We start from the raw sequence: 12106 nt of genomic DNA, 5'->3' as shown, positions 1-12106 counted from the left end.
AGATGTGCTAGATTAATAGGACTTTATATTCTGGCATTGTTAAAAACTTGAAATTTAGGTAATAAAGAGAAGGTTCATTTGGATTTTCAGATTCCAGCCTTTTTTTGAACTGAATGTTAGTATGAAATACTGCACAGTTGCTGGAGTGGAAGTGGTGACAGGCTGCAGGAATCTTTCCTGCATGCCCATGGGAGTAAATACCTGCAATATAAGAAATAATTTTAATTTTCAGGAATTGTAGGAAAAACTGTCTTTATGTAGTCAGTAGCTTTATTTCAAGAATATTTATCTCTTCTCTTTTTTAAAAAAAAATCCATTTCTCAGAGCTATTACTCTGAGCAGTTCTTAATAGAAATGAATGACATAAGCACTTAACTTTTCAGTGCTGAACAGAGAATATCTTAGTTTGATATGAATATTGCTTTATTTTAAATACCTTTTGGTTTTGTCTTAGCTGAAGCATGTGTTTGGTATTTTTGTTTGACGTGAAAATTCTGATTGCTCATGAAGTCTTGCTACGGCACTTTAGTCGTTGTGGCATTCAAGCTGAGTAACTATTTAGAGGAGTCAAAGATGGTTTTCAAAGATCTCTCCTGCAGATAGCAAAAAAAAGGGCACAGCATTCTTCAGAGAAAGCAAGAAAAGAAAGTTGAACAAAAAGGGAGATAAACTAAAATAATGTGGGAAGAAGCATAGGAGGGGGAGAAATCTAGTGTATTAATGTTATAAATATTTCAGGTTATTAAAATTGTTGGAAGCAGACAGGAAAAACGGGCAAGGAAAGTTGGGCACTTAAATGTTGTATTCAGCATTGTGTACTAAAAAAAAAGATGTAGTAACCACTAAAATGTTAGATGTGACTTTCAGCTGAGTTTGAATTTTGTATGACCACATTATTTGAATGAAGGTTTGTTTTAAATCGTGACTATTGGACTAGTTTTCTAGTTTGAGTGAAGCAGTTGGGGATACATAAACATGTTCCCCAAAATCAATGTTCATATTCCAGGCTTTAAATGAAGTCTTCTCAAAAATAAAGTGCTATAAAAGAAGATCAGTTGAAACAGTAGGCACTGTGGAGAAGTTTCAGGAATCTGAGGGAAATGGAATGAAAAAGGCTTTAAAAAAGCCCAACACCTTTCATTAGAGGTGCACTGAGTGTAATAGATGGAACACCATAGGCAGACCATGGTTTAGCATAGAGATATTGTGAGTTTTCCATACAGAAAACATAACTCTTTGCTGATGAACTGCTCAGGTACTTTGACCTCAAGCCTCTGGTTTAAAAACCTTGTATATGGATATGCAATCAGCACTGCCTCTAGTATGAATTACTTGCTTGCATTGATGAGTGAGGAGGGGGTGCATTTGGCAGCACTGTGTGCGATTTCTGACATGTCAGTCGGTGTGGCAGAACTATTTGTCTTATCCACTATGAATTTATACGTTTGTTCTAACTTTGAAACTTGACTTAGGGTGTGGTTGTTCCACTGCCTGAGTATGTCCTGAAAGACTTGTCTTGTTCTTGTTTGCACTTCAATGAAAAGTAGTAGTTGGTGTTATTTCCAGCTCTGGCCTACGGGTGCTGTAGTTTCTTACCCACCACATAAGCTGGAAGATGTTTTCCCTTATGTCTCCCCCTTTGGGGTGCCCGACCATCACTGAGCTATGGCGGGAAGGAGGGGAGGCAGCAGGGAATCAAATGAGAGAATAAAGTAAGGCAAAGTCTGACCAGCGGTAATAGGCAGAATCTTTTTCAACTTCGGTGTAGCCTTGTCCTCAGGCTGCCCTTCGGTATTCTTTTGAAGGGATTTGAGAGTCTTAATGTTCTTATATTGAGATCAGCTATATACAATTCTGTGCCACTGAAATGTATAGAATTTGGACTTCAGCTTTCCGGTATTTTGTACATACGAATGCTGCCTGACAGGTTAAAGATGACAGCTGTTTATAATTGCCTAGAGAGTGATGAAGCTGGTTTAAAAAAAAAAAATAAAAAAAAAATCAACTCTTAACAGTTGTTCTGTTTGAGGCTTTTTACGATGGGTGCATTTGTTTTGTAAGCATCTTTGTTCTGTAACAAGAATTACAGTAGAAGATACAGAAGATTATGTAATAAAAGATTGTGCTAGGGTTATTAGTATTTTAATTGAAAATAGTGAGACATCTAACTGATTTTGAAATTGGTCTGATACTGCTCAGCTGTTGTATTTCAGCAATGAATCATAGGTTACAAACAATTTTAACCATTAGGGCATAGAGAAAAGGTACCATTCAAAGCTAAACACCACAATTAGGGATGCATGACTGAAGTTTCAAAGTAATGTATTAGTAGTATTGTATGAGACAGTCACATGAAAAAGATCATGAAGTTGTGAAAAGGATTATGATCATGCTTTAGTCATGAATTTCCTGGTAGAGATATTTTAGTCTGTATCGTGCTTGTTTAAATAAGAATAATTGGACTTTGCTTGTTCTGGTTATATTACCATTATGTGGCAAAGGGGAAGAAAAGGTGTCTTACCTACAAAAGTAGTATCCTTTGAGTAACTAAATTTTACTTAAACTTGAGATGCTGTTTTCAGTACTGAGAAACTGAAGTTAAAAAGATACTGAACAATTTGCTAGAGCATCACAGTACACTGCGTGTGCTTACCCGTTGCTGGCGTCTTCTGTGCAAGCATATGTAAGTTAATCTTTCTCCCAGGGCTTTTATTTGTCTTACCTTAAAGTGCTTATTCCAGATCCTGAACCTGCTCTTCGCATTAAGTAACATTCAACACTGTAAATCCTCAGTTTATGGAAGTCAGCATATTCCTATAGAAATGTGGAGCTCTGTTGATCTGTCACCAGCCATACTCCTGATCCGGTACCTGTACTTACTGCCAGAATGTTTCTGCTTCCTGGGATGATGTGAGTCACAGAGCCTAGGTTCTGAGCCTGTGTGAGAAAGGGCATATGTTCTTTATTTAAAGGTTATGGAGTGAGTTTCCAGACAATCATGCAATCTGAGGGTTGACTCAGTCCAGTGACTCTTAGATAAAGATTTGCAACATGATTCTTCCTACTTCTCCAGTAACAACTCTGTACTTGCCTGTTTCCTCCAAGGAGAATGGAAGAAGCTTCTGGAAGGTGCTCTGAGATGCTTTTAATGTTTCTGTACTAATCCCAGTGATATATTTATAAGAACATTAAGGATGCCTTAAATAGAGTCCATGAGTGAGAAAGACTATGTGAAAATAATATCTCGGTGAATTTTGGGGATGAACTCTTACTAGTTTACTTGAAAAGGTTTGTCACAGCCCTTCAATCACCTACGTTCCAGTTACTGATTTAACTGGAGACAAACATCATTCCAGACTGATGACTGAATAGTTGTTTATAAAAATAGAACAGTAGTATGCAATGAGTACCCATTGACCGATCTGATGTCCCTAGAATAATTTTGATGCAAATGCCTCCATTTGACAGTTATTCTTCTGATTTTACATTTGTAACTGGGTTGGTATTGCAAAAGACAGTTCTGCTTTTTATTAATCTTGCAAGCGTTTGAAAAGTGAAAAGTTAATTTTCATCTTGTATTTGTACAGGTTAACAGGAAAAACTTTTTCCCTAGTCTTCTGTGTTAACTCATTTATTTGATCTATAAAGTCATTAAAAGGTAGCCCTTTCCTTTTTTGCCTCTGATTCCTTTTCTCTGTCAACCTGTTGCGAGTATAGGAGCTTCCAAAAGATTTTTTTTTTTAATGTGTGCAGTAATATGGTTGCAAGTGCTTAAGCAGAAAACATCAAGCTAGTATTGTAAGAAATTAAGATGGACTTAAATGTTTGTGGCTTGCTGCAAAGCACTTTCCTGACCTTTAGGTAGCAGCTGGAGTAGGCTTGAGAAGGACAAATAAATTCACCATCTCTTGAGTGAAAGTCAGTAGCATTTTAGGATGTGTTGACCACGTCACTCACATCTTTCTGAACGTAGGGTCAGTTGCAGCCCTAGTCAAGGTGCACATAAGGAACTAAAACTGCTTCCAGTGTAAAAAGAGAGATTAAAGCATACTTGACCTGTTCTCCTGTAACTTTACATCTTTGCATTTGCTGCAGTGTTTTGGTAGCATCTGAGTATACAGAAAGCAGGGTGGATGGAGCTCTGTCCTTATTCTTTCTCTCAGCTCTCATTTCCTTCTCAGTCATATTCTAAATTTAACTGGTTGTGTGTAAAAAGCCCTACTTCTGTACTTGTTTCCTTTGTCTATTTTAGTCAACTTAAACTGTTCAAAATAGTCATTCAACTGTTCAGATTGATTAGGAAGCTCTGTGCTTCTTTTTTTTGTTGTCTTCTCCTTTGCTGATGGAGGGCTTGGTTATCTACTACGTGTATCTAGCAGAACTGCTGTAAATGTGACACGTTTTACTTGGCTTGGTACCAAACAGAACAAATTAAGTGTTGCTAGAAAACCCTGGCAGTGTTTAAATGATTTTTTTTTTTTTTTTAATGTGTTTTAGAGGTCGTTCTTTGCCCAAAATAAGTCTCTAGGAACTAGCAGTTATAGAGTGCAGTTCTTGGCCTTCTTTAGCTTTCTAGTTTGATAACATTTTTACATAAACTTGGATTTTTTTTTTTCTTAAAAGTTTCTTTTATAATAATTATTCTGGTTTTATATATATTTTTGCTAGCAGATGTAAACAAAATTAAGTTGTCATATTTTGTAAAGTAGTTAATTATTTTCAACTATGATCACAAGATAGACTTCTGCAGTGTCCTCTTCATTATCTGATGTTGAATAGTAAGTTTCTTATGTTTAATGCTACATTGAAAACCACATCATCTAGATGATGTAATTTCTAAAAATCAATACTAACTGCTTTGAGCTAAGGTGTGTCAGCATTTTTGAGTTGCATAAACAACTGTTTTTAAATAACATCCATGTAGACCTTTGAAATCAGTAAACTCCTGTAAGTAAAAAGTACTAAAAATACAAACATTTAAGAAATATATTGAAGTTGGTTAATGACAACTTTAATCATTAATTGCTTATCAAAATAGGGAATTGTGCAGTGTGTGTGTGTTTAGTTGAAGGTATTTTAGCAGCAGATAAGAAATGCTGTGTCAGTTTGCAATGGTATTATCTGTCTGTCATTCCCATAAATAACAAAATACAGCATTATTGCTTTTAAATGATTTTTATTCTTTCATAACTTGTGTTTTAACGAGATTTTCCATATTATAGGTTATCATAAGCATAGATGCCTCTGAAAACATACACAAAAATGTTCTGTTATGACTGACTAAATGCTGATCTTTTTCTTGTAACTGCCTCCTGTAAGTATGGTATGTAAGACTGCATCTCTAAAATACACAGAGCCTGTCTTACTGTTGGATAAGAAAAGTAAATTAATACAATTTCTACAGTAAAAATACTGCAATTGTTACTCTGTTAACACCAATATCTAAAAAGATTGGAGAGTCACTCAGTTGGTACGAGTAAGTACCAGACTGATACTCATGTAGTACAAATGTTGAGATTGCTTTTATACTTAAGCGCTTCCCCTTGTATTTCTTGTAGGAAACAGAGATGAAGGTACACATGCACACAAAATTTTGCATCATTTGTTTGCTGACATTTGTCTTTCATCAGTGCAATCATTGCCATGGAGATAGACATAAAGAGGAACGTGCACACTACCATAATGACTATCAGATCTCAAATGAATCCTACTTACAGAATGGAGGAACAGAATCTATGCCGAGTAAATTTTCAACGTTGGAAGCTGAAAATGAACAAAAATACTACATTGAAAAGATTTTTGATCGTTATGGTGAAAATGGAAGATTGTCTTTTTTTGGCCTGGAAAAACTGTTAATAAGCCTTGGTTTAGGAGAGGTAAAAGTAGTGATGATAAATCATGATGATATTGGCCATGATCATGTTTCTCACTTATATGCTTTAGAAGTACAGGAAGGAAAGCATTCTCACTCTCATAACCATCCTCATAGCCACTCAGATTCAGAAAACCAAACCATGATTGGTATGGCTGCAAAGAGAAATCATAAATGTGACCCTGAGAGACACGCAGTAGTGCCATCAGTAAAAGATGATGGCAAACACATTCATGACCAGAGTCGCCATCACCGTCATCACCACCCTCGTCTACATCATCATGACCGTAATGGTACACATCATTCTCGTAATGATTCAGTTAGTCATAGTGAACATGGAGAACAGAACCATGAACCTTCCACAGAGACAAACACGACTCAGGATCAGCCAGAAAGAAAACAATGGAAACAGAAGAAGAAGCAAAAGAAGATCAGTGAGACTTCAGGAAATGCTACACGGGATTATGCCCCAGATCATGACCCCGGTGATCAGTATGAGCACAATCGAGTTCATAAACATGATCATATACATGATGCATCTCACTTGCATGTACACCATCATGAACACAGTAGTGATCGTTCTGCTAGTCATGGACATCAAGATTCCAGCTTAGGTAATGAGGATGGACACCACCATACCAGCAAGCGAGAGGCACCTCATAAGAAGATTAGTGTAAGAAAACATGCTATTTTTTCGACACGTAGTCATAAGGATCATAATGAAGATGAACGTGATCGTGAAGAGGTGAGTATGAGATGGAGAACCAGTAAATTCACTTTCGCTGTTGTTACATAATAATTGGAGGTGCATGCCCACAAATAATGCAGAAGCATGTTTGCAACTTTTGTGTAATAAGGGCAGTAGAGTGAAAACGCTAAAGGTCACTGCCACAGTTTCGAGTTTTACTTTATGGGTTTTCATTTCTGTCTGCGCATATCATATTTTTTCTGAGAGATCTATCTTCTTGCCTATTTATCTGTATAAGGGAGATACGTAAAGCTTTCTAGGATAACCTGCTTATAGGTGGGGTTTTTTTCCCTTCCCAGTATTCATGAATACTTCCCCCACACACCCCTTTTTTGGTCTTCTTTCTGAATCTGAGATTATTAACATTTTTTGAAACTGTACAGAGACTCTTTCCTAAAAGAAACACCTGCACCTTTTCAACATGCTTCTAATTTCTTTGTCCTAAGAGATTGTGAAGCAATGTAGATGTAACTTCTGTAGCACTGTGCTCGGTATGAGTTCTCACATTGCTCCCTTGAGCATCCATTTCTTCTGCCAGGTCCATATATACCAGATATACTTTCCTTTCCCCCTTACAGTTAACTACAGAAGCAGGACATTTTGATATCGTGGTTTTGAACTAGAAGTCGGGTTAGGAAAGGATGGAGTGAGTGCCAAGTTTGAGGTTTTAAATGGAATTAAAAAGTGAAACTCCAAACACAAAAGGTTGGTAGGTAAAGAAAAGTGTTAGAAAAACTATTTTGGATTTGTGTCCTTCCACTCCTTTCCTGTTGCTCTTTCTTCATTGCTTGTACTATGTAATGGTAAAGAATATGGAAACTCATTTTCATTGATATTTGTCAAAAATTATATAGGTGTTTGGAGACTGAGTTTGTAGTGCAGATTTTTTTATTGTTTCTTTACCCTCATTAACCACTTAGATCAGCTTAGACATTCCACCATGCTGGTGGAACGTTGTGGGCCAGAGTTTCTACTTTCTGTTTGTGTTCTCAAATAATACACAAAATTTTCCATAACTGTAGTTTTTAATGAAATAGTTGCTTTCATATTTAATTTGTCTGTACAATTTGCTTGCAGTGCTTAAATGTTACCCAGCTGCTACAGTTCTATGGTCTGGAAACCAGCTCTCCAATATCTCCTGAATTGTTTATATACATGTGTCCTGCTTTGCTATACCAGATTGAGAGACGGCTTTGTATTGTACATTATGATGAACTTGAAGATTTTATGAAAAGTAAAAATGCATCAGTTGAGAATAAAGATAAAACAGGTGCATCAGGTAGGTGTGTAACATCTAAAGCTTTTGAAATTATTTTGCATTGTAAATATTAACTTTGAAGTTTGAAATGACATACAACTTAGCATTGGCTGTAGAGTAAAGGAATGGTTGTAATTTAACATATTTATTAGAAGAAATTTGAGATGGCATGCTCCTTTAAGTCAGGAAACATAGCATCCTATTTGGTGGTATGATAGCTTCTCCTAGTAACCGTGGCTTAGGGAGGCATACCTTTCTTTCTTGTACCTTTTTATCCTTTTTCATTATTTTCACTTTTTTAAAAACGTTTGCTTATTTTTATTTCTGTTTTGGACTTCTGTCTTTGAAGCCTACCATCCTATTATTTGGCCTATGGCCCAGGCATTTTGACTTGGATTCTTCCCACATATATTTAAACGTTGGACTCTTCCGTAGCAGGGACATATGCAAAGTACAGAATCTTTGGAGACAGAAGGACTTCTAGGGATGAGCAAGTCCACCCACAGTTTGGATTATTTCCATCATCTAAAATATGTTATGTCTCTTTCTCTTAGTGTTACTGAGGTGGTCCATATGTTTATCTCAGAGTTGGAAAGTTGCTGTCTTACTTTGGCACAAACTTTCTTAATAAATTTGACCTGGATATATTAATTCAGGAATAGAGAATAGTACTTTCATCACAGTTCATTCACTGGAAAATACTATTTCAGGTGTTACCATTTTTTATATTCTAGAAGTGATGCAAATTTGTAGAATTGACATCCAGAATTTTTTGTGAACTTGAGAAATATAAATACTTAAGCAAGATACAACAGCATTTAAATTGCCATTTCTGACTTGTATGTCAGAGTTCTCTTTTCTGACTTCCAATGTCAATTACTCTTTACTGATCCTCTCTTGAGCATATGAGAAGTATTCAGTCAAAATCCTCTGTTGGCAGTGTTAATTTTTTGTGTGTGCATCTTGAGTAAAAATTAGGAGACTTTTTTTTCTTCTTACCGTAATGCTAAGCTAAAAATATTTTTCCTGTTGTTAAAGCAGTTACTTTAAGGGCAGCATCCGTTGTTACGATTTCATAACTGAGTATACTTTTAAAATATATGTTTACTACTGCTGTCTTTCATAAATTATAATGAAACTGTTGACAGATGTTTAGCTGTGGTGAAATGTTAAAAAACTAAAAAATATTGTTTACAGTGTCCACATGTTTTGAAAATAAAAATACTGGTAATTGTGAATACTGATCAACACATAGGTGCTTATTGGCATCATTTGAAATAAAGCTTGAAGTAACTACATTCTCATAGATGTTAATAACTGTTGGAAAGAAGGCATTGCTGGTAATCTTATGCTGGAATCATTAAAATTATTAACTTGTTATACATATATCTTCTATAGTGACACAGCTACCATCTTGTTTCCTGTTCAAAGATTACTGTAAACCGACTATACTGTGTGTTTTATATGGCAGCAAATTGTTTTGTGGGGTAGTCTCACTGTAGTAAGAGTTGACCCCTGCCTCGTTACCAAGAGGATTTGTAGAGTAGCTCCAAGCATTTTCTGTCAATTAGAATGTTGAAGCCATGTACAAAACTGTCATGTTGCACATACTTTGAACCAGTTTAATTAGAAAGTTTCTACAGCTGAGCGCTTCTTTTTACAGAGAAACAAAATTCATTCTTTTAATCAGTAACGGAGTGATGAATAACTCAGCTTGATGACCTTTAACATTTTAAGAGACTTAATTTGCAAAATTAGTGAAGCTTATTGCAAACATTTAACATGTTTCATGGCATCTGGTATCTTGAGTATAACTAACACATTTGCCAGTTAATTGTAAAAAATCGTTTTTTAACTTACTGATTTGGCTCTGAAAACAAACAGTAACCTCTAAAACACATCATCTTCATTAGATAATGATAAATCATTCTTCATAACAATTTCCTGTATACTGCTGTATTAACTACAGTGAGATTTCAGTTGATGTAATAATTATTTTCCCTTCTTAAGTAAGGAAGTGAATCACAAAATAACAAATCTTAACTGGTATATGGGGATTGTGGGAGGTGTAGTACATATGTCATTCACAAGGTAACTTAACCTGCAGGTGGTAGGATTCTACTAAAATGAAAATGCCCACTTACCCGAGCTAATGTAAACATTTTTAGATAGAAATATTTGCCAAAGTTAGGAGGATGCAGACATTTTTAAACACTAGCTTTCTGTGATTTTCTTTAGTTTTAATTAAAGCTTTCAAAAAAGCTTAATAGACCAATGCTCCTTCTATTCATTGATACTAACCTGTAAGGTTTCCATTAGTTCTGATAGTACAGTTTTCTAAAGTAATGTAGTTTAATAAATGAATGACCAAAAACGTATGAAGCCATGTTGGATTTTCTTCCTGTAGTTTACAGATAGTTCTGTAATATCTTCTAATAGAGGATTTTCAGGGGCTTATCCGTACAACTGAGCTTTCACGGTGTACCTGTTGGAAGAGGTGTCATTGCTATCATTGAGGGCTCCTAAACAATTCAAAAGGAAAGGTTCACCCTACTATGAAAGAAGCTAATAGAAGTGATACAAGTAAACAGTGAGCAATTTTTTAAAAGATGGAGATCAATTAGAGCTGTTGATTAATAGTCTTTCAGATCATATATATCTTGTAAATCTGCCTGTGCAGATGCCAGTGTTCCCTGAACCCAGGAAGGCTTTGCTTCAGTTGAGCCTTTCTGTTAGCTATCTGCAAGCTTTAATAAGAAAGCAAGCTAACCGTTCTCAGCCTTCCAAGGAGGCTACGTTACCACCCTTTCAGTCTCTTTTAATTTACGGATAGCTGTCCAAATCTGTGCGAGCAGCTGTCTCTTGTTTGCTACCCACTGTTTGAACAGAAGTCCCTCACTGAAGAAATTGTTCGGTTACCTCCCGCTTGTTTTTTTTCCACAGAAGTATTTTATAAGCCAGCGCATAATAACTTCACTTCATTGACTAAGCTTTATACAGTATTCCTAGGAGTGTTATACACCGAGATCTTTTATAACTTAAGAGCTCTTGCAGTGTTCATAATATTTCATATTAATTCCAATTCCATAATACCTTAGCGTTGTGAACACTACAGTTGAATGAAAGCCTTCAGTAATTTTGTGTCAGAATTTTGTTGTGTGTCTTCCTTAGTAGTCCTTTTTGTATGAGGACTGCTTGTACATATATGTAACTGTGGAGTCATGCACAGCTTTTATATATAGCATATTTTTTTATCTTTGACTTGACAGCAACCTTTTGCTGATAGTTTTGGTTCCGTGCCATTTTTTAAGAGTTTAAAGAGAGACGGAAGCTGACAACCAGGATCTGAGAGATGCACAGATTCCGTATTCTAATTCTCATGTGCCTCATCTTAATCATGGAGCCATGTTTAGATGCTGTATCATTCATAAGAGTATGTAAGCCCTGCAGAGATGCGTTTGCGAAATCCATGCTATGATACATGAAACTTAAGCCACTTTGCATAATCTCCTTTCCGTTTTTCTCCATGTAAGGCTGTTGGTCATCTAACCTGGCACTTAACATCATAATGTCCGTGTCCAGATTGGAGATCCAGTGTCCTACCGAATGGCTGTGTAATTTTCAATTGGGCTACTTATGCATGCATGCATGATTCAGTGTTGAATTACAATTCCATGTATGCTGTTTCTTTCAGCAGAGCATATTAATGCAGAGTGCATAATTGAAGTGCTCTGAGGATGAATCAAGGCTGTGTGGTGGCAGTATTTTGGTCGGCAGGGTCCTGCTTCCCCTCTAGACCTACTTTGGTATTCCCATTTTCCAACCTCTGTTTTTTAGTTCCTCTAGTTCCTCATCGGATGGTAGTCTTCGCCTTTTCAGCAAGTGTCTTTTCCTGTTGGTATCAATGTGCATTTCAGTGTATGCTGCATACTTTCTAAAGCTTTTTCCAGTCAGGTTCTACTGTTGGATGTGCTCTTGTACCCTTTGCATTTGAATTGGATTGTTCCCTCTTTTGCACTGTTGTGGAATGACAGCTACAGACTTAGTAAGAATGCATATGCCAAAATAAAATTTAAACCAGCAGATGTTGTAAGTTTTGGTGTTGAACTAGACCAGGCGTACAGCAGCCACAATTCTAGTATGAAAGTCTTGTCAAATCTGATTTGTAGCATTTTTGGTACAGATAGAATACTTGGGTCATTTGGCTGCTAAATTATAAAATTAATTG

The 12106-nt window shown here is 36.1% G+C and overlaps 1 protein-coding gene across 1 annotated transcript in view; it reads left to right on the top strand.

Moving 5' to 3' along the window:
* The first annotated feature begins 5567 nt into the window (after positions 1 to 5567).
* Positions 5568 to 12106, top strand: part of SLC39A10 (solute carrier family 39 (zinc transporter), member 10) — a 21630-nt gene continuing 15091 nt past the window's right edge. Inside the window, exons 1-2 of the mRNA XM_010297577.1 lie at positions 5568 to 6617; positions 7698 to 7899. Coding sequence (XP_010295879.1) covers positions 5568 to 6617; positions 7698 to 7899 — 1252 coding nt within the window. The remainder of the gene's footprint in view (positions 6618 to 7697; positions 7900 to 12106) is intronic.

This window comes from Phaethon lepturus, unplaced genomic scaffold (assembly GCF_000687285.1).
Source record: "Phaethon lepturus isolate BGI_N335 unplaced genomic scaffold, ASM68728v1 scaffold2102, whole genome shotgun sequence".
NCBI lineage: Eukaryota > Metazoa > Chordata > Aves > Phaethontiformes > Phaethontidae > Phaethon > Phaethon lepturus.
The sequence above is the reverse complement of the archived record's forward strand: the minus strand, read 5'-3'. Positions and strand labels throughout refer to the sequence as shown.